At 35.2% G+C, this 21784-nt stretch overlaps 2 protein-coding genes across 3 annotated transcripts; one reads left to right on the top strand and one right to left on the bottom strand.

Annotated features, from left to right (window-relative positions):
• The first annotated feature begins 1020 nt into the window (after positions 1-1020).
• Positions 1021-7182, top strand: LOC144433987 (C-signal-like). The gene is made up of 5 exons (XM_078122423.1): positions 1021-1250; positions 2170-2221; positions 3518-3711; positions 4497-4646; positions 6715-7182. Exons 1-5 carry the CDS (start codon positions 1107-1109, stop codon positions 6937-6939), a joined length of 765 nt encoding a protein of 254 aa, XP_077978549.1. The 5' UTR covers positions 1021-1106; the 3' UTR covers positions 6940-7182.
• Positions 7183-8956: 1774 nt separating this feature from the next.
• Positions 8957-21300, bottom strand: LOC144434492 (membrane-bound glycerophospholipid O-acyltransferase 2-like). Of its 2 annotated transcripts, XM_078122946.1 has the most exons (12): positions 21169-21261; positions 19336-19481; positions 18460-18630; positions 17222-17277; positions 16394-16448; positions 14947-15127; positions 14345-14435; positions 13841-13939; positions 13076-13179; positions 11904-12104; positions 10609-10760; positions 8957-9963 (listed from the first exon to the last, which is right to left on the bottom strand). In XM_078122946.1, exons 1-12 carry the CDS (start codon positions 21223-21225, stop codon positions 9813-9815), a joined length of 1464 nt encoding a protein of 487 aa, XP_077979072.1. In that variant the 5' UTR covers positions 21226-21261; the 3' UTR covers positions 8957-9812. The 2 variants fall into 2 exon arrangements, with proteins under 2 accessions (XP_077979072.1, XP_077979073.1); XM_078122947.1 differs by lacking the exon at positions 19336-19481 and having other exon boundaries at positions 21169-21300.
• Positions 21301-21784: the final 484 nt, after the last annotated feature.

The raw sequence follows: 21784 nt of genomic DNA, 5'->3' as shown, positions 1-21784 counted from the left end.
TCTGAAATAGGAAGTATATCATCCCTTTTGACAAATTCATACTGAAGAGACTAGAACAATTTAGATTAAGTTCTTTTATAAACTATCCAATAGTATGAAGATTACCAAATTACAAAACCCTCAAGTTCACATTTGCTCCAAAGTGTAAAATAAGTGAGCACCGATTGTGAAACAGCCAAACACTTACATGGCATGTTCTGTAACTAGTGTGGTAGCTATAGGTAATACATGTATTATAATTATTATGTATAATTTTATGTACAGTTATGTTTGAACCCTTACAAATGTACATGAAGTAATATTTAAACCATTTATGAAAGAAACAGTGACAAGAACAAATATATATTTGTACCACAGGCTAACGAAACTGGTCCCAGACATGTGTTTGAAACTGTTTGTCATGATTTGACAAGTGTCCTCAGTGGTTGGAGAGGTCCGAGCAGGTTGAACAGTATACTCGAACCTGTGCATCATTTCCATGCCAAGACATTTTTTTTCTAGCAGCAGTGGTCCATCTTTTTTTTCCCATCACCCACTCATATCCGGATTTTGGTTTTCAAGCAAATCCATTTGGCATCTCCCCCCCCCGAAATCTTCCAAGCCCCCCCCCCAGGATATCAAATGGTCCACCCCTTAATTAATTATTTTCGTATGTAATGTCAAAAGAACCCACAGTGGTATTTTAAACTAAATCCATATTTATAATTATTTTATAATTATTCACAAGAACACAATGCAATGTGGCTGGAACGCACAATGAGCCTCACTTCATTTATTTATTTATTTATTTATTATTTATTTTATTCATACGAACAATTTGTAGATGGAGACTCTCACCATTTTTTACAAGTAAAATACTGTTATTATTACAAAACGTGGCACCATGACATGGCACTATTACCGTCGGCTATCAAACGACACTCCTTCAGCAGGGTGTCATCAGATATCCGTTGTTGTTTTGGAACCCAATTTATTTTCAAGGACGTCTCTGCCGTCAGTGGGACGCCCTCTACCCGGAGTTTGTAATCGAAGTTAAAATAGCACATATAACTAGTACGTCGATAGAGAAATAGTATATCGCAACAACATCCTCGCTGAATCAAGATATGGCATCGGCTCTGGAAGTAAGGTCTGTATTGATAACAGGAACTGATACAGGCAATGGTCTGGAGATGGTGAGACAATTCGCAAAACTACAAAATCCACCAGATTATGTGTTCGCAGCTGCACTGTCACCTGAAACAGCTGAAGTAAGTTTTCGCAGTTACAAGGTCTATGTCTATGTTTACCTGCATTACAATTTTCAGTCATCAAGAGGCTTTGTTTTAGGCACATTGGCAGACAAATCTCTGTCAGTAATTACTTATTCAGAGCTATATATACTTGGAAGTAGGCGTCGAGGATATTACGGAGCTGATGGCAGTATAGACTATGAAACACTTCGAACTAAGCAAGCATGATAGTGTCACTGTCAGTACTCAGACAGTCTCGTTTCGGTATTTTGTTGTTGGTATTTTTCAACTTCTTGAAAAAGCCCACCCAGGTGTAAAACAAGTTTAAAAGTCGTATTTGTACTACTAGTAAATTCTCGTACTGTCGTACTCTATCATTGAGTTTGCTTAGTATTTATGACTCGGCATATTTCACATGTCGGAGGTTATTTGGTACGATAATCATGGGGTGTGTTATATATCTCACAAGCTCACACGGAAGAAATCGTACAATTGTGTGAGTAATCAATCGATCAGACTGATCAATTCATTCTGATTTGTGCCGTGATGATATTATAAGCTTAGACTGAAGATATGTGTAACAGCGAAATCAAAGAGAGATTCGGTATGACCCTTATATGCAATATCCATGATGACAGCTACGTAACGTCCGGTCATACATAGAGAAATTGTATTCCCAGTACCCCATCAACATTATGTAAATTAAGACTTCCTGTGCGTTTCCATGAATCGTGAGCTGTCACTGCAGTAGTACAGGGAACTGGACTGTGTAGATGTTGTGACGTGTATAGTAATATGAAGCACTTTTACCATAGAAATCAGTATACGTAACAAGCAATTTAGTGTATACTGTACAAAAGTATGTACTGTTATAATAGAGAAATTAAACAAAAGAATAACCCTAGTGAATTTAACTGTCTAAAAATGATTTTTACAGGAATTGAAGCAGGTTGCCAATGACAACCCAAATGTTACAGTGCTGAAAATGGGTAGGTAAATTACAATTTGTAAAAACAATCACTTATTTTCTTTCTCAGAAGTTTGGTTTCTGAACTCGTTGTTTGGCAGATTAGAGAGCGAGCAGAATTTAGGGGGAGGCTGAGGAGAAAATATTTTGGTAAACATTTTTTTTTTGCGGACCCCTTCGTGCTCTCAAAAAATTTCACCCCTCCCGAAATACGCCCAAGGATTGTGTTAACCCCCCCCCCCCCCCCCCCGCTTCACAGTAGCATCGTCCATACATTAAATAATAAGAGATTAAATTTCTTTACGAATTATGAGCTTTGCAAGGAGCGATCTCACAAGGGGCATGTTAAAAAAAGGGGGGGGGGTGTACCCTTTTCAAAAATAAGGACATGTAGGCAGAGGCATGGCATTTCAAACCATACAACTTAATGAAAGCCATAGAGTATTTGAATACTATCTTCATTTGACCCTAATTTTACTCTCAGTACTTCATCACAGTGAATTTCAGAATACCGTGCAGCTTTTCTGTTTGATATAACTATGCAGAAATCAATTGAGAATCTGGACATGCTACATAGCAAGATTGAATGAGTACAGTTTCTTGTTACATTTAGTCTAAGTGAAATGAACTACACATGCCACCATGTAGACATCAAATGAACACCGCAAAGGACATTTTACGGTGTTTGATACTAACAAAAACAATGGAGCCTGAATGTCTGCACAGAGTTGCAATATGTTGAATTATGGTTGATTTATTTAGGCTATATGTAACAAAAAATGCGATCTTGCTATTGAAATGTGGCATATGCAGTTTCTTGTCGGTGTCTGCGTTGTCTTTTCAAACAGAAATTTTAAAGCTGAACGGTATTTTGAAACTCACTATAGATAAATAGATGGATAGATAGATAGATAGATAGATAGATAGATAGATAGATAGACAGACAGATAGATAGATAGATAGATATATAGATAGAGAGAGAGAGAGATAGATAGATAGATAGATAGACTGATTGATTGATTGATAGATAATAGATAGATAGATAGATAGATAGATATTAGATAGATAGACAGATAGATAGATAGATATAAGATAGATAGATAGTTAGATAGATAGATAGATAGATAGATAGATAGATAGATAGATAGATAGATAGATAGATAGATAGATAGATACAATATAGCTAGATAGATAAATTGATAGACCTCAGAGAGCCATGCAACAAATGATTATGCTACAATCATCACATATTGTGTCCCGATCTACCAACAAAAAAAAACCAAATACCACAAATAACAATTATTTGCTTCTTCTCCAGATGTTACAAACCTTGCAGAAATCGATGAAGCAGCCAAACAAGTTGAACAACGTGTTGGCAAAGCAGGGCTAAATCTGTTGATCAATAATGCAGGGTATGCTGGCAAACATGAAGACAAAATGGAAGATGTGACTGTTGAAGCAATGATGATGCATTACAGAATTAATACGATTGGTCCAGCCATGGTTGCCAAGGTAGGTCTTACATGGTTAATACGATTGGTCCAGCAGTGGTTGTCAAGGTAGGTCTTACATGGTTAATACGATTGGTCCAGCCATGGTTGCCAAGGTAGGTCTTACATGGTTAATACGATTGGTCCAGCCATGGTTGCCAAGGTAGGTCTTACATGGTTAATACGATTGGTCCAGCCATGGTTGCCAAGGTAGGTCTTACATGGTTAATACGATTGGTCCAGCAGTGGTTGTCAAGGTAGGTCTTACATGGTTAATACGATTGGTCCAGCAGTGGTTGTCAAGGTAGGTCTTACATGGTTAATACGATTGGTCCAGCAGTGGTTGTCAAGGTAGGTCTTACATGGTCAATACGATTGGTCCAGCAATTGTTATAATAGTAATTTGCTTTATTTGAAACGTGTGGAATCTTGGGCAAAAGAAATTTTACAAGAAATTAGTAAAAATACAAGAGTAAAACCATCACATGGTCTATTGTGGTCATGGATATAATCTATCTCAACTACACAAACCTGGTAATGTTTGTAATGGAGCCAATAACACGGTGGCACTGGTGGATTTTGACGACTTAATACCTTCTGAGATTACTTTGTACATTGATCAAATAGTAAAAAGACACCCCATCCTCCCTGTAACTGTATCCATACAGTTACATGAAGGGGTACGTTTAAGATGGTAATAAAAAACATTTAGATTATTTCGAACTGAATTAAAACCAACTCGATGTAGTAAGTTTCTAGGTATTCACAATGATGACAGATTTTTGTTCTGTTCATTTCATGTTTCAGAGATTTTTGCCTTTATTGAGAGAAGCAAGTAAATCTGTAGGAGGTGATGGTATGAGTGCATCGCGTGCTGCCATCTTTAGCGTCAGCAGCAGGGTTGCTTCCTTGGATGACAACACTAGTGGAAAGTTGTACAGTTACAGATGTTCAAAGGTAAGCGCTAAAAATTGAATGCATTCAATTTAATTTCAGAGAATATTTGTTTTGCGGTAAAATTGTAATATATTGATGACACAGTATGGCGTCATAATCATGAATATTCGCATGTTGACCTTTCATTGTATAGACCAATGTGGTAGTGAATTTTAGCTGGGAAAAGCGTTCACAGTGTAAACCATTTATTGTATGCTGAGGAACCCTTCACGAATACAACAGACCCAGGCCATTTACCGTGACTTTCAGGGTAAATTATCAAAATCAAGCCATTTCTTGCATATCACATCACATACTTTTTAGCACAACTGAACTGAAAGGTTCAGTAGTGCTATAGGCATGGCAAAGTGTCTGTCTGTCTGTGTGTGTGTGTGTGTGTGTGTGTGTGTGTATGTGTGTAAACAACTTAAAGTCAAAAACTGCTGGACCGATTGCTTTGATATTTGGTGGTCATGTTACTTATGGTGTCTAGTTGGGAAATTGTTCAAATGAAAGTGATTGCATCAGGGATGTGGGTTTTTGGTCAAAAAATGTGATTTTTGGTCAAAAAACTTAAACTCAGAAACTATTGGGCAGATTGGTGCGAAATTTGGTGGGAACATTCTTAAGGGGGTGTAAAGTAAGATTTGTTCATGACGGGATGATTCCATCAGTGATATGCAAATTAGGGCTGAAAATGTGTCTTTTTGGTTAAAAATCTATAATTCCAAAACCACTGAGCAGATGGAAATGCATTTAGGGATGTATGGACAAAGATATGTTAAGCATACTATGATTCCATGAGTGATATGGAATTAAGGTGCAAAAATGTGAATTTTGGTCAAAACTTATATCTCAAAAAATACTAAGTGAGTGAGTTTGAAACTTGGTGAGATGTTTCTAGAAGTGTTATTCTTTGTCATTGCATTTCCTCAAAAATCTTCAACTCTGAAATTACCCAGTAGATTGAGCTTAACTTTGTTGAGAATGTGTAGATTTGTCCTCATTAATAGCTGACACAGTGAGAACAGTACATTGTTAATTAACTATAATGTTTACTTTACTATTTCCTCTGGTGGTAAAGCCTGTAGCATGGCCAGTTTGGTTTATGACTGGATTATGTAATATATTGTAAGACAGCTGTTTCATCACCTACCCATATAAACTGAATGTAGCTGGCTTTTACAATATTACAATAAGACAACCAAGAAAGATAACCCTGTTACATTGGTATGACTTGGTTCCAAATTGATTTAAAAAAAATAAAGAAGTACAAAACCTTGTAGACACATCCCTTTAAAGTTTGATTAGGATGTTGCTATACTTGTCTTGTACACTTCCAACATAGGATGGCTGGATTATGAATTTTGTTTTGGTTACAACTTTAAATCTTCAAAAAATTATATATCTATCATTGCCCTGAACATGAAGTTGTGCGGCAACGCAATATTTGCGCTATTTTTTTAAGTGTGTCAAATTCCTTAAACTCTTGTGCACAGGTAATATTTATTTATTTATTTATTTATTTATTTATTTATTAAGCCGTGTACACAAGAAGTGACATTTCTTAAGCCATGTACACAAGAAGTGACATTTCTTAAGCCATGTACACAAGAAGTGACATTGGCAAGGAAATATGCCAAAAGAAAAAAGAACAAGGGACATGCATACATACATACATACATACATACATACATACGTACGTACATACGTACGTACGTACGTACATACATACATACATACATACATGCATGCACACATACATACATACATGCATGCATGCATGCATGCATACATACATACATACATACATACATACATACATACATACATACATAATTATACATACATGCATGCATGCATACATACATACATACATACATACATACATACATACATACGTATTGTATGCACACATCAACCTATTTAGTGTTACTCCGTTCATATTGCTGCATTCTATGTTTTTCCCAATAATGTTTTAAAGCTGGAGATAATGGTGTACACTGACAACAAGAACTACAATTTGCATAATGGTCATAGACTGCATAATCAGTTGGTTAATTTCAATAAACACGTTTTCTCTTCGCAGCTTGCTTTAAATATGATTACAAAGAACCTGAGTTTGGAACTTGCATCAGATAATATTCTGTCAGTGTCTTTACATCCTGGTTCAGTGAAGACTGCAATGGGAGGACCAAATCCCCTCATCACATCAGAAGAATCGGTTCGAAGTCTGATCAATGTCATGGCAACCAGAACAAAAGAACACAATGGTTCATTCTATGATCAGAAAGGATTGGTGATAAAATGGTAATTTGAGAAAAGGTCCATAGAGATACAAAAGGTCGTAATAACAGTATAAATGCTAAATAAATGAGATATTAAAACCGAGCGTCTATTTTTTTGCTACATATAATGTTACAGAAAAAAAGTCAAGATGAATGGATTATTCTGAATTATTCTACCATAAAAATGCAAAACTATGAATGAACTTTTCGAAATTTGAAAAAAAAACTTTTCGTGCATGGCATTTGTCATACATACATACATACATACATACATACATACATACATACATACATACATACATACATACATACATGTACATATTCTATAAGTGAAAGGGGAACGGTTATTATCACACTTCTAAAGGTCAGAATTCATTTTATGACGTAATACTTTCAGTAAGGATGAGTAATTGCGGTACTCACAAGACTTCATTGAATACAAAGTTCCCAAACTGTGTTTTTGTATTTTAGAATGTTGTATAAGAATGACAAGTTGTTCAATAAAGTTGATGGCGAAAAATGGCTGTAGATAGAAAGTTGCTGTGTCCGTTTCATTACTGTTTCAGTAACACCACATATTCATGTGTCTACTACACCAAGAGAAACCTCAGATCAGTCAATATCTATACCGTTTTGCATCCATTGTTCTGGTTTAAGAAGAAAGGAGATGCTGACTTACCCGTATTTCTTAAATGCTTTGGGGACCCAGAAAACCATTTTCACCAATACTGCATCACAAGGCCTCTCCACAATAGATTTCTCTTCTAAATGGCAACTCTGGCTTAGAAGTAGACTGTATAAGAGCCGTCGTGTCGTTCTGCCCTCACCGATGTGTGAGGGCGCCCCGTCACGGCATACCTTACAAACTAGCTTGGAAGTGGTCTGCTGTACAGTGGTGAGTGACGGTATGGGAAATGAGCAGTTACGAGCTTCATACCTCTTGTCAGTTGTGAGAACAAAGAGGTATGATATATCTTTCCCTGAGCTACAAACTTCCTGTACATCATGTGACATGTAGATTTATCGATACTTGTCATAGCCCATGATACATAACAATACCAGATCCGGGTTTATATGATCGTCACGGTCAAATTTAGGTCGATCATCACACTAGTATTAAAATCCTGAATATTATCGATAATTTATTACATTATGGAACGTGTCACGAATGTCTGATAGTGTCAATATGTACAATCATACCACTGCTACTGTATTACAAAATAGATTTTTACCCAAGGTTCACAGTCGCGAGGAGAGCGAACTCCGCAATATAGTAATAAACTAGGCTTGGAAGTATAAGCTTATAATCCACGGTCATATTTGAAAGAAGCAAAGTTATTCATTGAACTGGAACACACGTTATAGTGCTTTGACTGCTTTGCTAACAACAATTGTAACTCAGCACATATCTTAGTCTCGCTGCTAGACGTTCGGGCATTCTTTCGATACTATAAGCGAACAAAGTTTGCAGTGAGAGCTATCCTCGATAGCGATGTTCGGTCGTGTGTCGTATTGTATCGCAAGAACATCCGAGGACTAGCAGATAGACCACACATATCTTTACATGACGCTATGTATAGAGTTATCCCCAACTCGTACACTTTTGTGTAATATATACAGAGCAGTGGTTTCCTACGATCCCTATCATTTCATTAAAAAAAACTATAGACAACAATACAATGTTTTGTATTTACATAGACAGATCTACTGACATTGTTACTATGGTTTTTACGACTGTATCTGACTACCATTGTATTCTGGGGATACAAAGCTGCAAAGGTTAGTCCTCAGACCACTGAGGTTAGTCCATAGACACTGGAGTTCACCGAGTTCACACCAGGGTCTATTGTTACTCAATATAAACATGTACAAAAGGATGCAAGCTTATAAATACCACAGGGTCGTGAACGAGTTACAATGGAGTCAGAACGACACACATACACAAAATAATGGAAGAATTAAATATTTTATTTGAATGTACAAAAGCTCATATCAAAATGACATACAAAGTTTCAAAATTCAACTTATTTTTTCTTTTACTGATTAGAAGTGATCTGCTTTGCTTATAACATCAGCAGGGTATGATGCGTATAAATTAATAAATAAGTAAATGCTGTTAACTTGTCAAATCATCTAATTTGCACATTATCACAACAGAGCAATAAAACATACTATTTCAAAGTTCAAAGTTCAAAGTAATTATTTAAAGGCCAATTTCAGATTAGGATTAAAATCTAGGTGTGAAAAAAATAGTTGTCTGGCGAAGCTGTAGAAAATTAAAAGCTGGGTGATTACAAAACAATGATCCCATGTAATCGTTATGGATTAACTGATTAGACAACCCTAATGTTGTGATCCGGGATTGGATCATAGCCCTTTAAGGACTATTGTTTTGGTGTAAATTGATCACGGATGTCATTTCTGATGCAAACAAGTCTCCAGTGAAAATGTTCTCCCCTTCCCTGTTACAGTTGTCCAATGGATGAAATGGGTGTTTGGGTATTTAAAAAAAATTGATATTGAAGGTCAAGGTAAAATCTATCTTTAGAACTATAGTTTTAGAGTAAATGGATCACCAATGTCATTTCTAATGGAAATAAATCTCCAGTGAAGACACTCTCCCAGTTGTCCCGTGGATAAAATGCTTTAAATTTTGAAGGTCAAGGTAATATCATTACATGAATCAATGGCTGCTATTCAGAAATGTATAATTTCGCATGCATTTTTTCCTCTTGATCTGTATCACCTATTCATACCCATAGTCCAAATACCAAATTTTAAAAATTACATGGCACAAAATGCTGCATGTGTTTATTTTCTTTCCGGTTCTGTATCACCATCACACTAATTACAATTTACCAATTCTAAAAAAAATACCTTGGACGACATATGACGTCATTTACTCATCCTTCATTTTATTTACTGGTTGCATTGGGACCTCATTTGTTAAGGTAGCAGCATTACTGGATATTATCTTCCTAGTAATCTTCTTGGCCGGTAGGATGCATAGCATCAGGATGGAGAAAATATGACCACAGAAATATAGAGAGCTATGAGAAACAAAAGATGAAACAAGTCAAGTAAATAAAAGACATCTGCATAGTCATATATGTAAAACCCTCTTTGTAGTGACAATTTGACAACTTGTATTGTGTCAGCAGAAATACATACATGGTCTGGTTTGTTAGAATGAAATGTGTGTAACTTGTGGTAACCCATAGCAAGTCTTTAAGTTTTCAGTTTTTGAACTGTTCATTTTGTAAAGCAATTTTTTTTTTTCAATTTGGGAAACATCCCATTTTGTTTGATATTCATCACCTAGTTTCTATTATTAGTAACTAAGTAGATTTTTCAACAAGAACTTTAAGAAAAAAACTATTGAAGAAGCTTTTGGTAGTTTCATTGGAGATTTTCTCTATTTAGTGTTGGTAGTTAGAAAATCCTGAGTTGTATATATTCACTTGGTTGGGTCTGTATGTGTAATTTATTTTTTGCATCTCTACAACTGTTTGCAAAGTTACAGTCTGGATGCTAACATGGTCTCTAACTAAACCATGAGGTGTGAATCTTAATGATACCATATAGGAACTAGACAATCAAAGTTACTGCTAAAAGGATAAATTATAAATCCTTTCTGTTTGGGGATTGAGTAATATTGTAATGAAAGGTTAAAGGTCAAAATTACTTATCTGTACCTGTAATACTGTATAATGGGTGGGTTGTATACTAGGAAATGTGCTATACACATGTAATTGAGGTAGAGAGTGTTAAGGGGCCACAGAATACAGTAATACAGCACTCTTCCTGGTGTTGTCTTTATGTTGAATTCATCTATGTATGAATGTACCTGTAAGAAAGAATACACAGTCATGTCCTTGATGTTACAATTTAAATCACCAAATTTCAAATTAGGAGAGTGAGTTAATTGTTTAATCATAGCTCATCAATTCTATGGAATGACAAACACTGACTACCCAATTTAAGATTGCCATATATGTTCCACAAATCTCAAAATTTCACAACACAGCTAAAAAGTCTATACTTTTTATCAAAATTTCACAAAACAGCTAAAAAGTCTATACTTTTTATAAATAGATGGTTTCTTGAAAATATAACATTATTTACAAACTAATATTTTCGTTTCTGAACATTACAGTTTTGCATTTTTTACCTGTCAATGGCAAAATGCAGCCAGATATCATGAATGCACATACCAAATTATATGGAACTTGAAGTTTGCACTCTTCATATATAGCCTAATCACTGAAAATCATTAATTATGCAAATGATGCATTAAAACTAAATGCTACATCAACAAGCTTTTCAAGACATGTGCCCTTTCTTATGTTTGAAGTATGTGCCAAATTATATTAAATTTCACACATGCATTCTTAAGATAGAGCCTAATTACCGAAAACCATTAATTATGTAATTAGCTCATTAATGTATGTTTACCAAAACCTAATCAGTGCTAGCCATTACTGGTCCTAAACAATATGTGCAGCAATTTTCATTTTAATTGAGTCAGCCGTTTTTGAGAAAACGATGACAGACAAACAGACAGACTTTTTATCCTTAAATACATAACCATCCTTAAGGAAGGTAAAATAGCCACTGAAGCCACATAGTTGTAAATCAAAGCCCTCTTTACGGTACCACCCAAGACTCATTTTCATTGTGTGCATTGAAAAATATGCTCTGGTTGTGTGAATGTCAAAGCCAGTGTTAATAGTTTAGTTGAGAAGAATAGAACTTGTTAAGTTTTGTGTCGGGTAACTTCAACTTGGCTGCCAAGGTTCATTCTACTCAATCTGATTAAAATCTGATGTGGTGAATATTCTGACAATCACTCCCGGAACAAACAAAACGAGAAAATGACACTAAACGAGGAAATTGAGGTAAATAAAGAAATGCATACTGCCTTAATTAGTCTAAACACTTGTTGGTAACAAGTGGAAGGGGGTTTAAAACAGTCTATATGTCAGCCTACCCTTTTTGATGTTGGTACACAGAACATCATATTCAAAAACAGTGTCCAAAAGTATCCTGGATAAAATCCATGCCAGACAGTCGATAGTAAAATGGTAAATTTGTCTTTGTGATAAGGCACACGGTAATAACAGGCGTATTTCAACCATCGAATGACAGTGACGTTCCAATTGCTGATATTATCATTTATGTCAGTTGCCCGCTGAAATTATTAAAAGACAGCAATTCATTTGAAACCCTATAACATGCATCTACATATCAACCATCAGGTTCTAGTATAAATATGGTAACACGTAACCTTGAAAACAGAATTCTGCATTCAAAACTATCTAGGTTTGTTTTGAGAGAGCAAAATGGTGCACAAATTGATTTAATGTTTGGTTTGAACAACACTCAATTTAAAAAAAAAAATGTATGTCTTTAATGTACTAGCCCAAGTAGTATAAATACTTGAAAACTACTTTTGTTTCCCTTTACTACAATTATAGCTATAGAATTTCAATAGGGAGGAATGATTTTTACTTTTCATATAAGTTTATTTGTCACAAATTGCATGAACAAAATACAGACATTAATAGCACACATGCATAAAATGATACATTTCATCTCACTGTGAATACAAATAAACATCACTGTCAGATGAGACAAGGTAGATTCCAACATATACCTGTTTATTTGTGTTCGTAGCAAGAAAAAATATAACATTTTGTATTGTGCATTATTGACGTCTGTTGGTTTGTCTACATCGATGTAACAAAAACATTGTGCACGATGTAAAAAACAATGTTTGCCTAATTGAAACTGTATAGTGTCTCTAATTTGGTAGTAATGTTTATTATCTTACAAAGTGACAAGGCCTGAAATTGATTTGACAACCTATAGCTTAAACAGAACATATTTTGTGTAATAATTGAGAACAAAAAATCATGTTTGTAGTCATGTATTGGAGTAGATATATTCTTGAAATTATAGCTTTTTAACTTCTACAGATAATAACAGATTTGATATTTGGATTAATCTACAATAAATGATTATATATAGAAATGACTGTAAATATCAACATTAGTTGCAGTCATCATAAAATACACCAAATAACATTATCAGTGGTCTTCTATTTGAGGTAATTATATTAATATGAAAATATGCATTAAGAGATATTAAGTTTATCATTACCCAAAACTTGACAAAGTTGATTGAGGTTACGAGATCCCATTTAGGATTCCCATTATCATCATAGCCATTGAAACCAAAGCCAGAAGCATTGCATACCAAGTCAGCTAGAGAGAGAGAGAAAAAAAAGCAAATGATTATTTAATAAAATTGCAAATACAATAAAACTCACACATTCCAAAATTATGTTTGTGGTGAGATTTGATCTGAACCCATACTAAATTTGTAAAGAATACCCTTTGAAAAAAAGAATCTGACATGACCTGTCAAATTTTAAAATCTTGGATGTCTGGATGTAAATTTAGAATGACTTATGGCTTAACTATTAGATCTTAGGACAATAAGTCTGCATAATTTGACAGTTGAGACATTTTACATATACCTAAAATCAGGGGTGAACAAATCCACTGGTCCTGGGTCCGGGACTAGCGATTTTTTTTTGGCAGGCCACACAAATTTTACCTTGTCTGGTCCGTCGGACCAGTACCTTACTGTTAATAACTATGTTAAAAAGTTGTCTGAATATACAGATTCATAGGTAAGATTTAATGTTTCACATTAGTGGGACCTTGGACCACTAATTCTTTCAGCAGGACCACTGGATTTTTTAAGGCACTGGTCCGGGGACCACCAGTTCACAAAATGATTTGTTCACCCCTGCCTAAAATGAATCAGTCATATGTATTAAATTATCTACTCCTCTTCTATACAGGCATGGATATGGGGGAAATAAATGGTACAAGCTTTGGTACAAGCTTTTAAACTTACACGTTATTATTCCAAATGCGTATTTAAACATGATCAATCCCATACACAGTGCTAGGTATACTGCACGATATATATGAGACGAGTTCAGAACTTCTTCACCTAGAACAGGATAATGATTAAGTTACATAATTAATTAATAACAAACAAGAACAAATATCATAATCATGATGGCATAAAGACAAGTGAATGACAGTACTGTGTATAAAACTCTATGAAACAATTTGATCCTTACACATATACTGTATAGATACATGTAATATTGTACCCATCCCTTTATAATCCACTGTTAGCCCTGCCCCTTATTTTGACCTTTTTTGACCTGCATTTGTATAATTATAAAATCTGTTTATAAATCCATTGACACTGCTTGTGGATAAACGACTTGTTTTATTTTGTGTCATCTCACTTGGGGGTCATACATGGACAAGTACAGCTAGAAGTATACAAACTTTGTAGTTTAAGTCTATTACTTCAATCATGCAAGGTCAGTAATTCAATACTTACTTATGTTGCCGATGGCAGTATAAGAAGAGCCATATACAACAAAAGTTGTACCTGTTATGACACAAATGGTTACCTTCTCAAAGAAAGCACCCTGAAAAATATATAAGAATGTCATATTGGGTAAAAGACAATAATGAAAAGCTTCATTTGAATAAATAATTGTTTAAAGGCTGGGGAACGAAGGTGAAACTTATTTAACTGCAACTGATTTAATTGATGGCAAGTAAGCCACAAAGTCACTTTCACCATCTCTGCATCACGCAACTGTTCAGTCGATCAAATGGCCAGGAGTTAGTTTTCAGCGAACTAAAACCCTGATATTGATAAGACATTAAAATATTGAACTAAGAATTAAGTATTTGAAGCTGATACAGTTGAAGAGCATCCTCATGGTCAGCACAGTTCTTCCATCCAAACAACAATACAAGAATCTACATTGTACATGTGGTTACCGGGATATACATTCAGTGCAACGATTTCTCCTATCTGTCAGTGTTACCTCGCATTTTAGTGACATACTAGGTAGTTATGTCAGCTCATTTTTCAAGAAATGTCCGGAAGTCGGTTTTCATACTTATTAGATATTCAACTATTCAACTTACCATTACAGATGGTTCCCTGCTGATAATAACTTCTTTACCATCTTTAGTTTTGATTTTGTATGGTACAAGATTTTTTCCTTCCACGAAATCGATGTAATCGGTGAAGAAACAAAATGGTCCAATTAGGAAGGTTTGGAAGTTGAAGATATAGCTATAGTACTCAAGGATTGAGGGAAATCGCCTGTAAGAAAGAGATTGTAATCAGATGATTTGCATATCAGGAAAACAACGGACAACCCATTATGTATAGGAAATCGTCTGTAAGAATGAGAGATTGTAATGTGATCAGGTGATTTGCATGAAATCAACGGACAACTTATTACGTATGATGAAAACCTAAACACATACATTTGTACAATAACAAATTTTTAAAAACATATTTCTATTTTCTTGCAATATGTATCTGGCTTAGATTTTGAACATGATCTTGGGCTATTTGACGTGACTTTTCTTTTTCAAATAGAAGCATGTATTCATGTTGTTTTATTCATCAAAAAGCAAAAAAGACAAATTCCTTTTTTTGCCCATATGGCCTCGTTAATCAATAGTTCTACCAGTCAACCACGACTACTTCCAAACTGTAAGGTATATATTTTATCAGAAGGCTTTAAAACACCTTGTATTTGAGGTAAATGGAATCCTGACTCACAGATAGAATTTGAAAACCTTAAGTCGGCACACAATAGTTATATACAAAAACCAACACCATCATAGTAAAACCACTGGCCTATTTTCAGTATTGTTTAAACAAATGTTTTTTTTTGCCCCTGCAGAAAAATAATGCTCTAGTAGGTGAGATTGACTGATACACTTTATATATAGAACCAAATCTTACTTTATACACACATAGGTTTGCCACCCTCTGTGTGTGTGTGTGTGTGTATGTGTGTGTGTTTGTGTGTGTGTTTGTGTGTGTGTGTGTGTATGTGTGTGTGTGTATGTGTGTGCGTGTATGTGTGTGTGTGTATGTGTGTGTGTATGTGTGTGTGTGTGTGTGTGTGTGTGTGTGTTTGCAACATTGGTGTTTTGGAATTGATAGGTAACAAATGCTGTAATCTTCAAAATGAAAATAAATAATGGTAAGTTTTCAAGAAACCAATCACTATAGAATAAAGGAATTTGAAGATATGCCATATATAAATGAGCCTTTTTTTGTTATTTGATGAAACAAATGAACTGTGATCAAACAATTAACTCAGTCTTCCCTTTTGAAATTTAGTGATATAAAATTTACTGTTATTGACATTTTTTGTGTATATTTTTTACTGAAGGTGCACCAGTATATTGATCAATTCATCTTCAAATCAACAATAGGGAAATTGGTATATTACTGTATTTTGTGGACCCTTAACTCTCTCTACCTGCACTACATGACTGTGGTGCATTGCCTAGCACACAACCAGCCAATCATAAAGTTTTACAGGTACAGATGTGTCTGCTTGCCCACCTTATTGCAAGCAGCCTTTGTTTTGGGTGTTGCTTTGAAGAATCCATTGATGACCCTGTTGGTGGACAAGAAAAAGTAGTAGTTGAGGGAAACGGAATCACAAATCATAGTTACAATTTGAGTATGAAAACACTGTAGGCATAATTCCTAGATGGCAAGTGGCAACAAGCTTGTACATGTATGGAACAATTAAAGCGAGTAGGCAGCTTACAATGACTTGCTATATATATTGCAAACAAACCTAGTGAGAGCTTCTAAGGTAGATAGTTGAATATCAGAAGACTGCTCCCACACCTCTGCAAGTATGCAACAAGGTATACAAGCTTACAAACTTTTACATGCTTCTATTAAATCATAAGTAAAATCATTGGCTCAAGATGTCAAGTACTCATACAAGCTTACTGCAAGTTTGTAAAATGCATACTCGGTCACTTATACCAATGATCAAAATCTGGTGAAATATGGTTCAAATGATACAACATGTGACATGACTTCAGTACATCATTCATCCATTTTAAATAACTCAATATTCAAAATTCCTTTTAAGTTTGAAACACTGACATGCAGTTTAATTCACTGATGCAGTTTCAGTGTGTTACATTCTTTGAGTTTGTATAAAAACAGCTTGTAGAATGATAATGACGATTGTTATGAAAATGTCATTATTAGTATGCAAATGACACTATTAGTATGCAAATATCAATATTGATATGAAAAAATCCACTATTTGTATGAAAATGGCATTTTAAGTATGCAAACAGCACTATTATGCAAATGACTCTATTAGTATGCAATTCAAATGACACGGTTTATGCAAATGATACTCACCGTCATGTAAACCAAATGCAACACTTGTTACCTTCATTGTCATCATCATCATAGGGCTAAAAAAAATCATTTAAAACATGATTCAAATCAACAGGTTAAAAGAGCAATGCACGATGGGTACATGTAGGTAACATCCAGATGGCACAAACCTTGATACTGGGGCTGTTGTATTTTAATTACACACTACAAGAATTTATATCTTCAGAAATGTATACTGATTTTTGTAATTAAGATTGTCATTTGGTTGTTAGATTACCATGGTTGGTAATCTATAAGCCGCTTTCACCACATCAGATTTTAATCAGATTGATCAAATCCTTGAGCAGTTGAATTTATTACATCGCTTTATGTCGTACTTTTAAAAATATTACCATCATTTTTTAAAGGAAAATTGAAGTTGCCTTGGCATTTCTCTCATGGCAGACATATACCGATGTTCGACCAATTCAACTGCATCTCTTAGTCTGTCTCAAGCTGTGCTAAATCCACCTACTACTACTAGCAGCAACTTTCTCTATTGATCACAGTGTAATCTTTCACTCCCTCATGTGTAATTGAAACAAATTGTCAATAAGACCAAGAATGGCTAGTCACTACACATATAATAAGACACACAAACACTCACTCACTTCACTCTGATGGTGAACAAACAACTCCAACATTTGATGTTAAATTAGCAACTACAACACAACACAACACAACACTGCAACTTTGTTTATTATACCAGATTAGATATCCCACAGTGTCGCTATCCTGAAGACTCTACTTAAAACTCCACTGGTGAAATGTACACTAATTAAACATCAAGGAGTGAGAGATTACACTGTGGAGAAACTTGCTGCTAGCAGGTAGTTTTAGCACAGCTTGAGACGGGCTAAGAAATACAGTTGGTTGAACATTGTTGTAGTATAATTTCTGTCGATCACACTACTTGTTGTCAAGTTGAAATAGGACACATTTCTCTAACTTTGAAGTTAATTTTGGTGACAGAGGCAGCCATGTTTGAAAAACAGTTTGATAGTTGAAAGGACTTTATGATTGGTTGGTCAATTATTTGCGCAATAGTAACAGCTTATAATTGTTTGTGGGTATGCTAACATATATATCCCTGAAAAGGAAGGGGCTTAACGGGGAACTCATGAAAGATATTGAAGTAAGATAACCCTGATTATACAAGATGATTTTTTTATAACATAAGTAAGATAATACTGGAGTTTTTGAAAGCTGTGGTAACGTACGTTTCATGGTGGAGAAGATCCGAAGCACTTCCAGTCAATTCTTTGCGTATATGTTCTATGGATAGATGGGCCATTGTAACGAAGAACACAACTATTGCCATATATTTACGATTTACAAATTTTGTAAGAATTAATCCAATAGTTGAGTGCAGTAGTAAATGCAGCATTGACCTGTAAGAGAACGGACAACTATATTTTAAATAAATATCATAAGTCTGACCAGTATATAACACATGTATCAGTGATTGCTACCACTGGTGTATATGCATTAACTATAGTGATATTTGCACTGATGAAAAACATTACTATATTGCGCACATGCAAGCAAATGATATGCAAATGTGTGCATGGTATTTCCTTGTAAAGGAGTCTGAAATCTTATGATCTCGGGAGTATGAGTTTGAAGATGTTGGATAAACACATGCAAATGATGTGAGGATAACAGAACTCTAGGATGCAATTGCATGAGTACAAGTTTAGGTACTCCATGTATTTGCAATTGTGTTTGTGGTGTTTTTGTGCTGCATTTCTACTCACTACACTTGTAAACGTATGGCTGCAGAGAACACTTAAATTGCAAAAAGATCAATAGAGGTGTAAAATGTAAAATAACAAACTTTTTATACATTGTTTTTAATATTCCCTATACATTGTACTAAACTGCTATGGTCATGAAAAAAAAGTGTGTTCAGCCATGTCAGGTAATCCTCATTTTGAAGGTTTTATTAAAGGTTGGCCCCTGACTATATAGTTACAAACAAAAATTTCTACTCAGTCAAAAAATAAATCTGGAAGCAAATACAAAATTTTTGCTGATGTCTTGCCAGCATTATCAAAGGTGTACATCATGACCATTCTAGACCATGACTTACTTACCATGAGTAACAATAAATTCCTATCGATAGACCAATAGCAGTTGATACAACATGTCTTGTCGTAGGGCTAACTTTATTTGGATGTAGTACATGTCTATAAATTATTGCTAATATGATTGAACACACTTGCAGGAGAGGAAATATAATCTGTAGAGAGATGTAGAGATAAATAATTTTTAATGGGGATTGTAATTATATCAATGGGCAGGTTTAATATCACAAATAGGGAATAGTTTAGTCAACTACCAATATCAATCAATCGATTAATCAACCAACCAACTATTAGCCTGGAATGCGGAGATGACTTTAGCTAGACCTCAGGAGTGGTACTGTTCCACCCTCGATAAAGTGACCTTGTCACTTGTCATATCATATTGGAAGAAAACTGGAAGGTCTAGCAGCTACACTATGTCATAATCTGAACTGATATGTTTTTAGGATGTAAGATATTTGCTGTATATTAAAAGTACTCACAGTATTCTACTTATGTATATCTTTAACTGAACGCAAAAAATAACCACCAATGCAATCCTGGTATTAGACAACTTATAAACGATTCCATGACATGATTTATTGTACATATCAAAAAATGTTCAGTAACTGTCTACTATGGAATCAACAGTTCTAACAATGCCTGAACACAAATATTGCAATATCAGAGAAGGCAGCATTCATTTATATCAACATAAACCTTCTATTAGTAAAGTATATAAAAAAAATTTGTAAGTATTTTCACATGAGTGAAAAGCATATAAACTCTGCCTGAGCCATTTTAATCCTCTTATGTATTATTTTTTTATTCAGTAAAAATATTATTCAAGATGTCAAATGACTGCAATATTCGTACAGTTTTGGTCAACACTATTACAAGTTTATTGTTCAAATGTACAACGTAGGTGAGAAATGTGTATTAAAAAAATAATATGTATTTTGCTGGTCAACACTCCTTGAAAATTACCAAAGTTGGTGTGAATACTCTTGGAAAACTGATGAAAAAACTGGAAAGTATTGGAATTTTATACCTTGATCAGATATATGAGCATGTGACCGTTGGTGGCGTACATCAATTGCATAGCACAGCGATTTAGTAATGGCATAGCGCAGGTGGATCAGCGCAGGTCATTTTCAGATCATGAGATAATAAACCCGCTAGCAGTGAGTCATTGCCATACATTACATAATGTTGCATTCACATTATTGGGCTATCATAGCTAACAAAGGATGAAAGGGTTATTTGGTCGACATATTTGGGCAAATACCTTACATTTGTTCATGCACAGAACAAGGAAACCATTGTACGGAAGAAATACTAACTTTAATAGTAACTAGTGTCTCAAGCTAAAGTTCTAACCGAAACATGAATTGTAGGTGCAGAATTTAGCATATGAGAAAGTGTGAGCTCCATTCATAAATAACTTGTTATGTGTTGTTATATAATGTCTTTTGAAATCACACGAAGAAAGGGGCTGGGAATTGAACGACATATCAACAGTGCTTTGATTTCGGACAAATCAAGGTCGATCGCGTACGAATGGTATACTGATACATAACGTCAGTCAAGTCTTGGTGAGTTATGAAAAGTGTATTCTGAAGCGAAACAGGTAACTTTGGTAGGGTCATCTACATCCATATGCAGTAACCATTTGTACACTGGCGAGAACCGAGTACTTGGCTTACTGGTTTGCCTGATATATTTTGACCTTTGAAGTTCGGTCAGGTCACAAAGTTTGAGTTGTGCATATAAACTTTGGTGATTTCATGTCCTCATTTTTAAGCCATAGTGTCCTCACCTCCTGTATTTCAGTGCCCCATTTATAAGCAACAGTGTACTCACCTCCTGTATCGGCACATTTGCCAAATCAGCTAATACAATTAGGAACCAGAGAGCCATGTTGTGATTGAACGTCTAACTAAGACAACATGCAGATATGTCAATATGGACGAACAAACGGTTGCTACAAGTAGGTCAGGGCTAGGTCACGGACTGCTCAGGCCGCTGCACTGGCGCAGTGCACGATTTCCACGCCCTCACAGTATGTGAAACTTTCATTTGTCAAAGAGGCACACATCGCTGGACATAGGAAATATGTGCGCAGACTCGTCTCCGTCCCACGGGGTATTAAAATTTGTGGGGCTGACATTTTCGGACTTTTAAGAAGAGCGCAGAATGTTGCTGCACCCATTGCAATATGATGAATATCCCGGAGAGCCACGCATCGGGTCCAAAAACGGGAACAAATTTGAAAAGAGTAAAACAAACCTAACATTTTGTCTGGCGAAGCACTGTGACTTAAGGCCTAAACAAATTGTTTGGTTCCGGTTACCCGACCCCACCTAGCTAGTTTTTCACGCCGACCCTGACAAATGTATAAAACTGTTCTTCCAATCAGTAACCATGGTAACGGAGGCTGTACAACTGATGAGAAGAAACCAATAACACAGCGACCATA

The sequence above is a fragment of the Glandiceps talaboti genome, chromosome 4 (genome assembly GCF_964340395.1).
Source record: "Glandiceps talaboti chromosome 4, keGlaTala1.1, whole genome shotgun sequence".
NCBI lineage: Eukaryota > Metazoa > Hemichordata > Enteropneusta > Spengelidae > Glandiceps > Glandiceps talaboti.
This window is presented reverse-complemented; position numbering and strand designations above follow the sequence as displayed.

What these genes read in the sequence shown, in the direction of transcription:
- LOC144433987 (XM_078122423.1), top strand. Translation starts at nt 1,107, where the DNA reads ATGGCATCGGCTCTGGAAGTAAGGTCTGTATTGATAACAGGAACTGAT. An exon ending in TGTCACCTGAAACAGCTGAA is followed by an intron (nt 1,251 to 2,169) that starts GTAAGTTTTCGC and finishes TGATTTTTACAG; the next exon opens with GAATTGAAGCAGGTTGCCAA. An exon ending in TGTTACAGTGCTGAAAATGG is followed by an intron (nt 2,222 to 3,517) that starts GTAGGTAAATTA and finishes CTTCTTCTCCAG; the next exon opens with ATGTTACAAACCTTGCAGAA.
- LOC144434492 (XM_078122946.1), bottom strand. Translation starts at nt 21,225, where the DNA reads ATGGCTCTCTGGTTCCTAATTGTATTAGCTGATTTGGCAAATGTGCCG. An exon ending in GGAATTTATTGTTACTCATG is followed by an intron (nt 18,631 to 19,335) that starts GTAAGTAAGTCA and finishes GTTCTCTTACAG; the next exon opens with GTCAATGCTGCATTTACTAC. An exon ending in GATCTTCTCCACCATGAAAC is followed by an intron (nt 17,278 to 18,459) that starts GTACGTTACCAC and finishes GATTTTTTTTAG; the next exon opens with CCCTATGATGATGATGACAA.